This window comes from Odontomachus brunneus, unplaced genomic scaffold, assembly GCF_010583005.1.
Source record: "Odontomachus brunneus isolate Ranch 3 - 2012 unplaced genomic scaffold, Obru_v1 Obru_scaffold_153, whole genome shotgun sequence".
NCBI classification, from domain to species: domain Eukaryota; kingdom Metazoa; phylum Arthropoda; class Insecta; order Hymenoptera; family Formicidae; genus Odontomachus; species Odontomachus brunneus.
The window spans coordinates 783,963-796,976 of NW_022639603.1; the positions used below are offsets into that span (position 1 = coordinate 783,963).

Genomic DNA, 13,014 nt, shown 5'->3' on the forward strand with positions numbered 1-13,014 from the left:
CACGCTTCCGAAATGTTGAAGAAGTGCGAGAATGGGTGGACGAATGGATTGCTTCGAAACAAACATCGTTTTATCGAGATGGTATCGCCCAGTTGCCAGAAAGATGGCAAAAAGTTGTAGAAAGTGATGGAAAATACTTTCATTGAAATAATTTAAATAAATTTTTTACAATAAATGCTTTTTCTCAGTATTTTTTGGGCGGAAACTAAGTTAAGGTCCTAATATAATGGAGCATCTAATTTTGGATAAAGAACACCCATTTGGTTTTGACAAACGAACAAGCACTCTGACACTATACACTAACAGACGGATTAAGTCAAGCGCGTTCTAACACTAGTAGTGATATTTATTGATTAGGCAATAAATACTTGATTATGATAAATCTGGAAGTTATTTTTATAATACGTAGTTTTGGAATGTAGCAAGTATCTTCGGACCTACTAAAAGTTCACAAAAAAATTTGGTTCACTCGGGACTGTTCCAGAAGCTTATGGTGATACATTTAATTCTGGAAAGCCATTGGAATCTCCAGCTGAAGACAGCATTTATGGACATTCAGGAGCCCTTAAACCAAGTTATGGAACTGAAACTAGTACTACTACCGTTTCTTTGTTAAGTACTGGAACCAGAAGTAATATCTGGCCCGCTAGTATTCCATCGATACCCGCGGGAAGTTCAAGTTATTCTGGCGTTAAGGGCTCTTTTGGAAGCACCAGACCTATTTATGGAAATGGTCCTCTTGGTACGCAGCCTGACAACAGAATTGTAACTAGACCTGGCAAACAATCTGGTGGTGAAAATGCACCTTGGCTCAGCAAACAACCGGAAAGTAGTATTACACCTGGCGGTCATCATTCCCTTTTGCCTACTCAACAACCTGGAGGCGCAAGTAAAACTTGGCCAAGTGGACAAGTTGGGCACGATAACAGACCTAGTTGCTCAAGTGGAAGCTGCGAAGGTTCTACTGGTCCATTCAGTGGAAGCAGTAGTTGTGAAGGAAATTATAATTGTAACGGTGGTTGCAATGGAAGAAATAACAATGCACCCACAATACATGGACCATGTAGTGGAGTAATAAATGGACCTAGTGGTGTTAATAAAACGTATTATCCCGCTGGAACTGGCGATGGTAATGTTCCGAGTATTGCAAATACATATAAATCAGGTTTATCTTCTAATATTGGTAACGGGCCTTACCTTGGAGTTAATATTGAGTGTGGAAGAGGAGACAATTCATGTAATCAAGGTAATGAAATAATGCTGGTAATGGAGTGACGTATGTTCATAATAACTTATACGTATTAGTACGTACATATTATACGCTAAATATAATTAAACTTTAGGAGGCGCAGATGTAACACCAGAAAATCCTGTTCAATGGAATTCCGCAAATCCATTTTTATATGGACCTGTAGGTAAGCTGATAATGTACATTGGTTAAACAATAAAAACACATCTTCATAATTTACCACTGAGATGTCTATACTAACTACCCAGTAAGCAAGGAATTAAATTAACGTTTAGAAACGTTGACTTCATGTGCATTATTTGGATATTTTTTAATAATATTGCATTTATATTTTTCACATATTATTTTGCGATATGATTTTTCTGAATGTTGTTTAAACGTTTTAAAAACATTACAAAAAATATATTTTTCAAATGTTACTTTAATATTTATTTGAGATCAATGCAACATCTTAAGAATATTTCTGACAATTAAAACATTATGACTCTATTCAACATTATTGAAACTTCCAAATCGCGGTCAAAGTATGTTCATAATGATGGTCGATACAATATTAAACACTATATTTAAACACATATTTGACAATATTACAGGTTCTTGAATATCATTGTAGTAACGTTATATTAATGATTTCTTGCTTACTGGATAGATTGCTAATAGACTATCTAAAAGCATATAACGGTTTGCGTCCGATAGAGTTTCCGGTGTATGCAAGAAAATGACCGCTACCACCACATATATTCATTAGTTTAGTCATAAAATTCTTTTGTTGAAAATGAGCAGAGCAAATAACGTCCAATACCATCTATTTCTTTGTTGCGACATTTTTTGATGAAATAAGATGCTGACATTTTTGGTTTTACGACAGTAATTTAATGGCCGCTAACTCAATTTGTACGTTATAAGATACTCACACAAGTGACACGCGTCACACACACAGGACCGCCGCCATTTTCTCGCATACAACCGGAAACCTCATGCGACGCAAGTTCAAAGCCTTAGTTAGCAATTTAGTTTAGTATAGACATCTATGTAATTTATATAATATTTATTTATTTCACATTAAATGCATTGTTCATGATTTTATATAAGTAGGAAAAGGATAAGGAAATTTTTCAATAATGAATTTGTCTTCAAAATATAATATATTAGGTGTACAACTTTGCTTCCGCCGTTTTTTTCCGAAATTCGAGGTTTTATTGTAAAAAACTGGTTATACATTTATGATTCAAAGTATTGTCCCTCGCTGGCCACTACTTTCTCCCATCTTTCGGGCAGCGTACGAATCCCGTGTCGAAAAAATTGGTCATCTTTTGAGGCGATCCACGAATCGATCCAATTTTTCACTTTTTCATAAGACCGGAAGTGCTGGTCAGCCAGGCCGTGTGCCATTGATCGAAACAAGTGATAGTCAGAGGGAGCAACGTCTGGAGAATACGGCGGGTGGGGTAGGACTTCCTATTTCAACGTTTCCAAGTATGTCTTGACCACTTTCGCAACATGGGGTCGAGCATTGTCATGCTGCAAAATCACTTTATCGTGTCTCTCGTTGCATTGCGGCCGTTTGTCTTTCAATGCTCGGCTCAAACACATCAATTGCGTTCGATACTGATCGCCTGTGATTGTTTCAGTCGGTTTTAACAGCTCATAATACACTATGCCGAGCTGGTTCCATCAAATACAGAGCATGACCTTGGAGCCGTGAATATTCGGTTTGGCCGTTGACGTGGAAGCATGGCCGGGAATTCCCCATGATTTTCTGCGCTTGGGGTTATCATAATGAACCCATTTTTCGTCCCCAGTCACAATGCGATACATAAATCCCTTCTGTCTTTGCCTTTCAAGCAGCGGTTCACAAGCAAACAAACGCCGTTTAACATCTCTCGGCTTCAATTCGTACGGCACCCAATTTCCTTGCTTCTGAATCATTCCCATGGCTTTGAGGCGTTTTGAAATGGCTTGTTGAGTCACTCCCAATGATCGTGCCAATTCTTCTTGATTTTGACACGAGTCTTGATCAAGTAATGCCTCCAATTCTGCATCTTCGAAAACCTTCTCTCTTCCACCGCTATGCCGGTCTTCGACGTCAAAATCACCGTTCTTGAAGCGTTGAAACCACTCACGACACGTTCTTTCACTAATAGCGGCCTCACCATAAGTATTTGAGAGCATTCGATGAGCCGCAGATTTCTTCATATGGAAGCAGAAAATTAAAACCTCCCGCAAATGACGAGAATTTGGCTCGTAAACTGACATTTTCAATCGAGAATAACTTTATAATGCAGACACAAATCGACTAATGTTTCTATGGGGTTATGACAGATGCCCAAGTTTATTGTATGACGTCTATGATCTATTTATTTCGACCACCACTTACCGCTAAAGCCATCTATAGGAAAACGGCGGAAGCAAAGTTGTACACCTAATAAATTTATCCTATATGAATAAAGCTATAAATATGAATATAGATATATATTTTAACAGGTATATATAAAAATATATGTATATAAATATATATAAAAAATATAAGTGTATGTATATATAATAACACTTTTATTAATTTTTTAGGCAGTATCTTTAATGATGCTTCACGTCCTTTGAGCGGAACAACACCTAAACCAATTGGCAAAGGAAATCCGTTCCTGGACTCCAGTTGGAATACTCCTAAGGCTAGCGATAATAATGCAAACAATGACAGAAATGTGATTCATCCTGGGCAAGAAAATACTAAACCATTTAACAAAGAAAATCCTTTTCTGAACAATAACAAGAGAAGAGGAGATATCGAAATTAATACCGATGAACAAGTGATTCCACTCGGAGGAAGGAAACCCGAGGGAAATAATCTTTTTGGTACATCTTTCGGTAGTGCAAGCAGTGCTTCGAGTGGTCTATCGTATAATAAACAATCTACTTCTGGATCGGGATTACCAAGTAATGATTACGGAAATATAAAGAGTAGTCTGCATCCTGGCAGAGTTTCTCCGCAAGGCGGGCATAGCAATATACATGATTCTCAGGGTACTGGACCATTACAATGTAAATTGGGTCTTTTTGGTTGTGGAACATCTGGTAGCGGAAGCTATGCAGCTACAAGAAGTGATAAGCATCCGGGAGGAGTACACGGAGGAATTGATGGAAATATTGGAGTTAGTATTGGAGGTCCAGGAAGTGTTAATAGTGGTCCCGGTGAGCTCGGAAGTTCTAGAACTGGGATCGCTCCTGCATTCGGCAATTATGGAGGCGAACTTAGTATCGATGCAGGACATTCTGGGTCAGCAGGAAATAATTTGGCAGGGTCCGTTAGTGGTGCTCATGCTGGAGCTTATGCTGGATCCTTTAGCAGCGCTCAAGCTTCTAGTTCCAGTTTTGCCAACGCTAAATCCTTATTTTTCTCTGGTACAGGAGGTTCGTATCTTGCAAAAGTGTTCGAGAAATAAATGTAGATTTTCTTGTATATACGCATCAACTCGTTGTACCATCTGTATTAGATATATTTAATAAACACGTTTTCAATTTTATTTTGTATTAAAAAATTACTTTAAAAGATTAAAAGATTTGATACTTAAAAGATTTGATACAATTATATAAGAAAAATCTATATAACTGAATTATGTTTTTAGTAAAAAATACACAAGATACAATTACATAGAAAAATATGTATTCAGATAAATATTTAATCACTTGGTAAAATATCTAATCATTAAAAGTTGCGCGATAGAAAATGAAAAAAATTTATAATATTTTTACGTAAGTTAAAATATTAGAAATTAAAATTTCCGATAGAAATGATAAGTTCAAATTAAGTCATATAATATTTTAATGAAATTCGTATATTTATTAATTCCCTTATTGAATTTTTTAAGCAAGACAGAGAGAAAGATTCAAAAGAATGAATGTCGATCATAAATCAAATCAAGGATACGTTTATAATTTCTCAGCATTTATATCCTCATACTGTCAAGTAGATCATATCCGTGGAAGTTTTTCTCACGACTAATAGAACATCTCCACAAGACATTTGTGTATTGTGGTATTTTTGAAATTACGTATATGCAAAATAAGTCTCTCACAATAGAAAATACTTCAAGGTCAACCGTGGTTGTACAGGAAGAATTGGATAAACGAGTATAATTGATGCAGTTTATCGTACAATGATGCATAAATCAAAGACAGCAGTTCTTAATTAATAGTAAGCGCCGGCTACGAGTATCCGCTTCCGTTCTTTGGCTACGAGAGCCATTATACCAACCATACCAGCGTAATTAATTTAGCGTATCTGCAATATCTGGCAATATGTGATGATAGTTCTTTCAGCATATCTATATACTATAAAACAAACAAATGATCACACATAATTACAATTCAGTTCGCGATATTGTATTTTATAATGGTACACATACAGGATATTTTCCATTAAAAAAAATTTTATTTTTTTAATAAAATGCCAGATAGACATATTTCGGCATATTATCTCGTTAATGACTAGTACAAATACGCAAAGACATGTTCTCATACAGCAAGAATGCCATCAATATATAAAAGAAGACATTTGATGCCATGAAAATTGCTGCTCATTTTGCCGGAAAAAGAACGCAATTAATTCGGAATTTTTAAAGTAAAAAGTAAATATTTTGTTTAAATTGTGACGTAATAAAGACGTATTTCTTAAAACAAACATATTTTAAACATATTATGCTGTTGCAATAGCACATTACACAAAGTATACATTAAATGCAAGTATATATTAATGCAAAAGTATATGTTAATTGCATACTATATTCAATATTTCTGTCTATCTGAGATATTATAATTTCTTTAAGTATACCATCAAAAATTTTTTATCAATAAAATTTTATTTTGATAATGTTTGGAAGTAATTTTTTACTTAAAGAGAATACGCAAGATATTGGAAAACATTAAATACGCGTATAAATGTATACACATATACAAAGTGTCTGACGCGTAAATCCACTCGTGTGCAGATAGAAATCATCAAATTGAACGAAAAAGTTCTATACTATTTTGCAAACCATGGTAATTTTTGAAATATTTATAATAAAAAATTGATATTAATGATAGAAAATAATCATATATTAATGATAAAAAATTATACTTGTAAGATTGCCAATAGATTCAGATATCTTGAAGGAATTTCGCCTAAAAAGCTAGTCTCATTATATCACTTGTATTCATTCGCTAATTTTCTATCACTGAAATCTTAAAAATGATTATGATTGTTTGCAAAATGGACTTATTCGTTTAGTTTGATGAGTTTTATCTGCACATGAGCGGGTGTACATATTGCATCAGACATCCTGTATAAAACTAATATCGGTTTATATGTAAATATATAATCAATTTACATGTAATACATAAATATATATAATAAATAAATATGTTGTACAATTTTGCGTTTTTAGGACATGACAATAATTTTGGCAACAGCGGAAGTTGGTCTTCCAGTGGAGCGCAGAATCAAGGCGAACCCAATTCCTGGACTTCCAATGGTGCCTCTGCATTTGCCAGTAGTAGTGCAAGAAGTAAGTTTCCTCTAGAAATATTCTTTTAAGCATATATGTAAGAATTACATTAGAAGATATGTTATAAAAAAATATTAGTTATGAAAAATAATTAACTTTGTGTGTGTAATTTTATTTGTTTAAATATAATTTAATTCTTTTCACATTCTTCGACAACTTTGTTTACCGAAAGATATTATAATGAATATAATATTTGTCAATAAAGTATTTGTGTGTGAGCGATTATTATGTCGTTGTGTTACAGGTTGGTCAGGAAGTCATCCTGTCGATGTAAAGGGTTAATTCAAGTACTGATGAACATTTCAATCAGAATATGAATATTAAGCAGAACAGAATACATGCAGATGACGACATAATTGCAAAATATAATATACATTTAGTTGGCGCTACCAATCGCTACTTAATATTTGAAACACATAATTTTCTTATATGCTTTATATATAAAAATTTTATATTTATTACAGAAATCTCATTCATTTAGTATGATTGCGATACGACTATGGACAGACAAAATTTTTCCACTGTATGTACACTGCCCATCAGTACGCTTACTCTGATTGATTAATAGAAAGTAAACAAGCTTCTTAGAACTATACGCGTGATTATTTAAGTTGCAAACACTAATTATCCGTTATGTGATCGATAATTGGCCACATCGAATTGCAGCTTTCGACAGTTCTCAGCACGATAACTTTATAGAATAATCCGTTAAAAATACAATCGACATCGTAATATTTTCGTCTTTGTAATAAAGTTCAAGAGAAACATATCTTAATCAATTAATTTATACAAATATATAAATGGAGAATTTAATTTCATCTCGCGCGCGCACACATAGATGAATACATTCATCTCTAACATTCCGAAAGAATGGGCGATGCGCATATCGTCCAGCCAGTACATGCAAACAAGTAAGTTATTAACCAGATATTTTTACAATGCAAATATAATTATAGCTCGCTGAGAAATATATAAAAGGATATCTTGGACGCATAGGGTCAGTTGTCTTCGTTAAGGCTTTCCATTGCGAGTCCATTGTGCTATAAGAATCATGAAGATTACTACATTAATTACGTTTATATTGGCATTATTGGTTCAAATATGTAATGCGCAATTGGATAAGTCATGGCGCTGTTAATAATTAGTAACAATTTATGTAGTTTTAACTTCGTTAAACCTACATCTAACCGAACAATTACAACGTTAAAGTAATTTTCTAACTAATATGTGATATTACATGCCAATATAAAATAATTTGAAATCCATCTGAACCATTATATATAAATTGTCGCTATTAATAGCTATTATGATATTCATTCATTGTTTATCGAGTTCGTATCACATATCGAGATAAATTAGTTTAGTCAATAAAACGTCACTTTTGTACACGCAAGTCGCAACAATTATTTGTGTGTATGTACTTATTCCTATTTCTCACACTTCTGACGTCATGATTCAAAATACTCTAAGATATCGCTGATCCTGAATAACACTTATTGCTATAGTTTACCAAATAACATTGATTCGTTAATTAGAGATGATCATCTAGATAGATCTCATAAGGCTCTTGGGATTCAAATGTATTCTAATGTTTACATAAAATTTTGCCTTATTTGTTATTTCACGCTATGCGTTACGTTATATTCAATATGACAGTTTAGAAACTTAGAACAAATTTTACACATGTATTTATGTATAATTTAGGAAATAGGGTCTTATTGGAATTATGCGCACAAGTATAGGCGGAGGTCATTAATCGAGGAATGGAAAATTGGGACAATTATGAATGCTCAGGCAATATGACATGAGATCAGGTGCGTTTGAAAATATGATTTAGAGGAAATTAATGGAGGACTCCAATATATTAATTTTCCCTTTTTCAGCTTGTTGCATCATATTTTCAAGAACAGCGAATTATTGAATCAATTTCACTGATATATACCGCTGGTATAAATTAAATTTTATGACTGGTTTTGCATTTACTGGCTTTGCATTTAATAAAAAAATTTGCAATAATAAATTTAAATATTATAAATTGTAAATAGCCAGTGACACGTTATGACCTTATATCTTAACTGATCTCGCAATTTTTAACTCGACATACAGTACTGTTTACATAAAATTATAGAATCTTGTCATATTATTTCAGGTATAATTGGCTACATCTAGCTCACAATTACAAAAAAATTATAGAGTTGACCAATACAAACCTCTTGTTTACATGGATTAAATAATTGTTATGCTTATATCCAATAGTTTTTATGTGTCTTTATCATTTTCAACTTAACGAAGTAATTAATAAATTACTTTCTGTTTCTTTTGCCAATGGCATATTGTGTAGATATTTATTAATTTTTAGAGATGTACTATTTAACAATACCAGTTTCAAGTTGGAATGTATGAATTATAAGCGTTTTAATGGTTTCACTCGTCCTTAGGTAGGAGCGTAAAGTGACTGGCAGTAATACTTAGAAATTAATTTATTATCTCCATACACAGAAAAAATACGACTTTCGGACCTATTGGCATATAAAACAGATGTAGGTATATAATTATTGGAAATATACTATACAGCTACAAACATACAGTGCTCAATGTAAAGAAACAGAAAGCTGTAATGGACTAGATCCGTGTAGTTAGGATATGTGGCTCGTGGACAAGTGATTATTTAATGCTGTCTTATGGGCAAATTTTTTCATACAGATAAGACATTCGTGAGTTTTCTCATTAACGTGCATCGATAAGTGTTTTTTCAACGCTGCTTTGTCTTTGAATATTTTTTGACAAGAACTGCACTCAAAGGGTCTCTCACCGGCGTGAACAAGAATGTGGCTGGTCAGCGTGGTCTTCTGCGTGAAGGCTTTGTGACACACATAGCATTCGTATGGTCTGTCACCAGTGTGGCTTAACATGTGTTTCCTCAACGATGACTTCTCCTTGAATGTTTTGTGGCAAATGTGGCAAGCGTGTCGCTTGTCGCCTGTATGTATGAGCATATGCGAGTTCAATCTGGTCTTTTCCCTGAACGCCATGTCGCATAAATCACATGCGAACGGCTTCTCACCGGTGTGTATCAGCGTGTGTCTATTTAGATCCGACTTCCTGGTAAAAATCTTATCGCAGACTTTACAATCATATTGACCGCCGGTGTGCAACAACATGTGGCTATTTAAATCTGATTTCCGTGCGCATGCCTTGTGACAAATGTGACATTCATGCGGCTTCTCCCCCGTATGAACTAGCATATGGGAATTTAATTTGGCCTTTTCGCGAAAAGTCATCAAGCATTCTTTACATTCGTACGGTCTTTCACCGGTATGAACCATAGTATGCCTAATTAATTCTGATTTTCTCTTGTAAGTTTTCTCACAAATGTTGCACGCGTGTGGCTTCTCACCGCTGTGCGCCAGCATATGATTGTTAAGTGCTGTCTTTTGAGCAAATGCTCTGTGACATAGCGTGCATTTGAATTGTTTATTTCCCATATGAAGCGGCATATGCATGTTCAGTTTCGCTTTTTCTCTAAACGCTGCGATTTCACACTTGTAGGATCTGTCTCCGACATGGCTGGACATGTGCCGGTTTAAAGTAATCTTCTCCTTGAACGACGCGTGGCATACGTCACATTCGAACGGTCTCTCTTCGATATGCATCATCTGATCGTTCATACCTGCTCGCTTCATAAAAGCTTGCTGCAACGCATCGCAATCGTATGGTTTGTCCAACACGTGTAGTTGCATGTGGCTTCTCAAGCACCATTTATAAGCGAATCTTTTTTGACAGATGTTGCATTCCAATGGGCTCATTCCAACGTGAGTCAACATGTGAGCGTGTAAGCTGGAGTTATCGGGAAAATTCTGCTGACAAACTTCGCACTGACTTCCGCTACAATGCATTCTTAGATGTGTCACCATGGAGTCATTGTTCAGAAACCACTTCTTGCAAATTGAGCATTGTATTTTATAAAATTTTGCTTGTTGCCCGTTTTGACAAAATCCGTGATGCTTCTCAGGGTCTTGCACTTGTAAAAAATTTGTGTTAGCCAAACATCGTTGCATTACACTATCTTCTTTGTCGCATAGATTGGCATTTATTTGTGCCGTCCAATTATGATGACTAGTAGATTCTCCTTCCAACTCTAGCTTTACCTGTAATGGTTTATAAAACTCTATAAATAATGCATATAATAAATGTGAACAATTATAATGTCAAGTATAAAATATTTATATTTTCTGAATTGTAGAAAAAAAGAATGTCCCATCGATCATTAAAAATATAACATGACTATAATTATTGTAAATTAAAGAAAAGAAAGATAGAGGTTCTATGAATGTAAAATCAAATTAAAGGAGTAAATGGGCCAACAAAAGCCTATCCGTGGATATTTGTATGCAAATTTGTAAATCTTATTATTCAATGTCACCCACAGAGACAAAATTATAAACCAAACATTGAACTCATAACTTATTAGTTAAATTCTGATATAATTCTTTTGTTATCAATGAAAAGAATACAAAGTGAAACTGAAACATTTGACTTCTAATTTAGTCCCTGCAATATAACATCAAGTATTACGAATTTGTATATAAATATCCACTTGAAGGCTCTTAATGGCCCATTGTTCCTTTACCTTAACGTTATAGATTTACCATTTCATTGGAGAAATCCACTTCATTGTTTTCGATAGGCAGAAATACCTTCTCGAAAGTGCCTGAGCAAATATCCTCCATGTAGTCGGGATCAAATCTGTCACCTGGTTCCTCTTTAAGCACGACGCTCACAATGTTCTCATCCTTAAAGTAATTCTTACGTTAGACTCTGCACAGGACTCAGCAGTATACCATATACCGTACTGCTGTGTTTCATACAAAAAGTTTACCATAACCTGACTGTCTATGGCTAATGCATCCATCGGTTCATCTTTCACCTTAAAACCTTCCATTTGCTACACTTCACTCTGAAAGTGAAATTAATTTATTTGCTTACGTACGTCATTCCATGATGTGTGATATCAACAATATCCAAAAAACAAATCGAAGTAAAGAGACAAGGAAAAAGCTTTGTACACGATGGGTGCAGCCAGAAATTACATAAAAACGATCTCATAACCTCAAACGCGGTAACAGGTCCGGAACGCAATAAAGGGTTCTTGCGGCCCGACGCCGTCTCGTATGGTTGCGAACCTGTTATCGCGTAGAGAATACCGAACAGGCGAACCGATTACCATTGATACTTACAGCGTAGGTTACATGGCCCTTCCATGTAGTACAAAAATATAGGTTGCGGCCGACGTTGACGTTCCTTTAATCGGCTGGCACTTCGTGAAGAAGCGAACGGCTCAGTTTGCAGGAACAGGTCGTTTCCGCGAGTCGTGACGCTGGGAACCGCTATCGCAAACGTACGACACGACACGACGCGCCGGCCAAAATCGACGAGGTGCACTACACTTCGCGGTGGCGTAGATATTTAGATACGGCGGATAATGTGTTGCACAAACGCTCGCGCGCGTACACGCTACCCACACAATCTTACATACGTGCGCCATGTCATGCGACGCGCACACACACACACACACACTAGTGCGCGTTACATCGCGCGCGTAGCTGCACACAAGTCGGATAAATGCTTTCGTATGGAGCAAATGTTCTCGATGTTTTTTGTAATCTTATCTGCCCATCTATCTGTTTACTTACATGCGGTATATCAGACGACATGGACTACGAATTATTCTAGTGACAATTGATATTTTTATGAGGTTAGGATGTGTCTCTCGTAAGAAAGAAAACTCAGGAATACAAGGCTATGGTTACGGAATATGAGAGTGGAAAGAAACGTAATTGTGTAATTTTCTAAGATGTGATTCTAACCTGTATTTTTCTACGATAAGTAGGCAAACGAAAAACAGATCAACCGAAATCTATATTTTTTCTGTCTATTTAAATTTTTATGTTATTTATTATATATATATATATATATATATATATATATATATATATATATATATATAAAATAAATGCTTACGCCGCGTACGCATGCGCGCGCGTCGTTTGTGTACAAATCATATTCTTGCATTTTTCTTTCTTTCGTGAGCGTCGTGATTGTGATTTGTTTCATTTTTTAACGGTTATAAACATTAGGTTTGTTCTTTCGACCTGATCTAGGGCTGCACTGGAACTGTACTAGTTGAAGAAAGTTCAAGATAGTGCAGACCAGTGCAAAGAT

The 13,014-nt window shown here is 35.1% G+C and overlaps 2 protein-coding genes across 9 annotated transcripts in view; one reads left to right on the forward strand and one right to left on the reverse strand.

Moving 5' to 3' along the window:
• LOC116850710 (uncharacterized transmembrane protein DDB_G0289901-like) overlaps positions 1-7,383 on the forward strand; it is a 13,964-nt gene extending 6,581 nt beyond the window's left edge. For all 4 annotated transcript variants that reach the window (XM_032829310.1, XM_032829311.1, XM_032829308.1 and 1 more), the window contains 5 exons: positions 485-1,246; positions 1,344-1,415; positions 3,818-4,657; positions 6,673-6,792; positions 7,037-7,383. In XM_032829310.1, the coding sequence (XP_032685201.1) occupies positions 485-1,246; positions 1,344-1,415; positions 3,818-4,657; positions 6,673-6,792; positions 7,037-7,074 (1,832 nt within the window). In that variant the 3' untranslated portion in view covers positions 7,075-7,383. The remainder of the gene's footprint in view (positions 1-484; positions 1,247-1,343; positions 1,416-3,817; positions 4,658-6,672; positions 6,793-7,036) is intronic.
• Positions 6,884-12,478, reverse strand: LOC116850711 (zinc finger protein OZF-like). Of its 5 annotated transcripts, XM_032829315.1 has the most exons (5): positions 12,030-12,478; positions 11,672-11,749; positions 11,442-11,585; positions 9,605-10,940; positions 6,884-7,832 (listed from the first exon to the last, which is right to left on the reverse strand). In XM_032829315.1, the coding sequence occupies exons 2-5, from the start codon at positions 11,732-11,734 to the stop codon at positions 7,804-7,806; spliced, it is 1,572 nt and encodes a 523-aa protein (XP_032685206.1). In that variant the 5' UTR covers positions 11,735-11,749; positions 12,030-12,478; the 3' UTR covers positions 6,884-7,803. The 5 variants fall into 5 exon arrangements, with proteins under 5 accessions (XP_032685206.1, XP_032685203.1, XP_032685205.1 ...); XM_032829312.1 differs by having other exon boundaries at positions 7,721-10,940; XM_032829314.1 differs by having other exon boundaries at positions 7,721-10,940; positions 11,661-11,749.
• Positions 12,479-13,014: the final 536 nt, after the last annotated feature.

Bases quoted from the DNA above. Each gene is read 5' to 3' on its own strand.
- LOC116850711 (XM_032829312.1), bottom strand. From the start codon at position 11,734: ATGGAAGGTTTTAAGGTGAAAGATGAACCGATGGATGCATTAGCCATA. The intron at 11,586-11,671 runs GTAAACTTTTTG...AATTACTTTAAG, and splicing joins CCATAGACAGTCAGGTTATG to GATGAGAACATTGTGAGCGT. The intron at 10,941-11,441 runs GTAAATCTATAA...AAACCATTACAG, and splicing joins TGGATTTCTCCAATGAAATG to GTAAAGCTAGAGTTGGAAGG.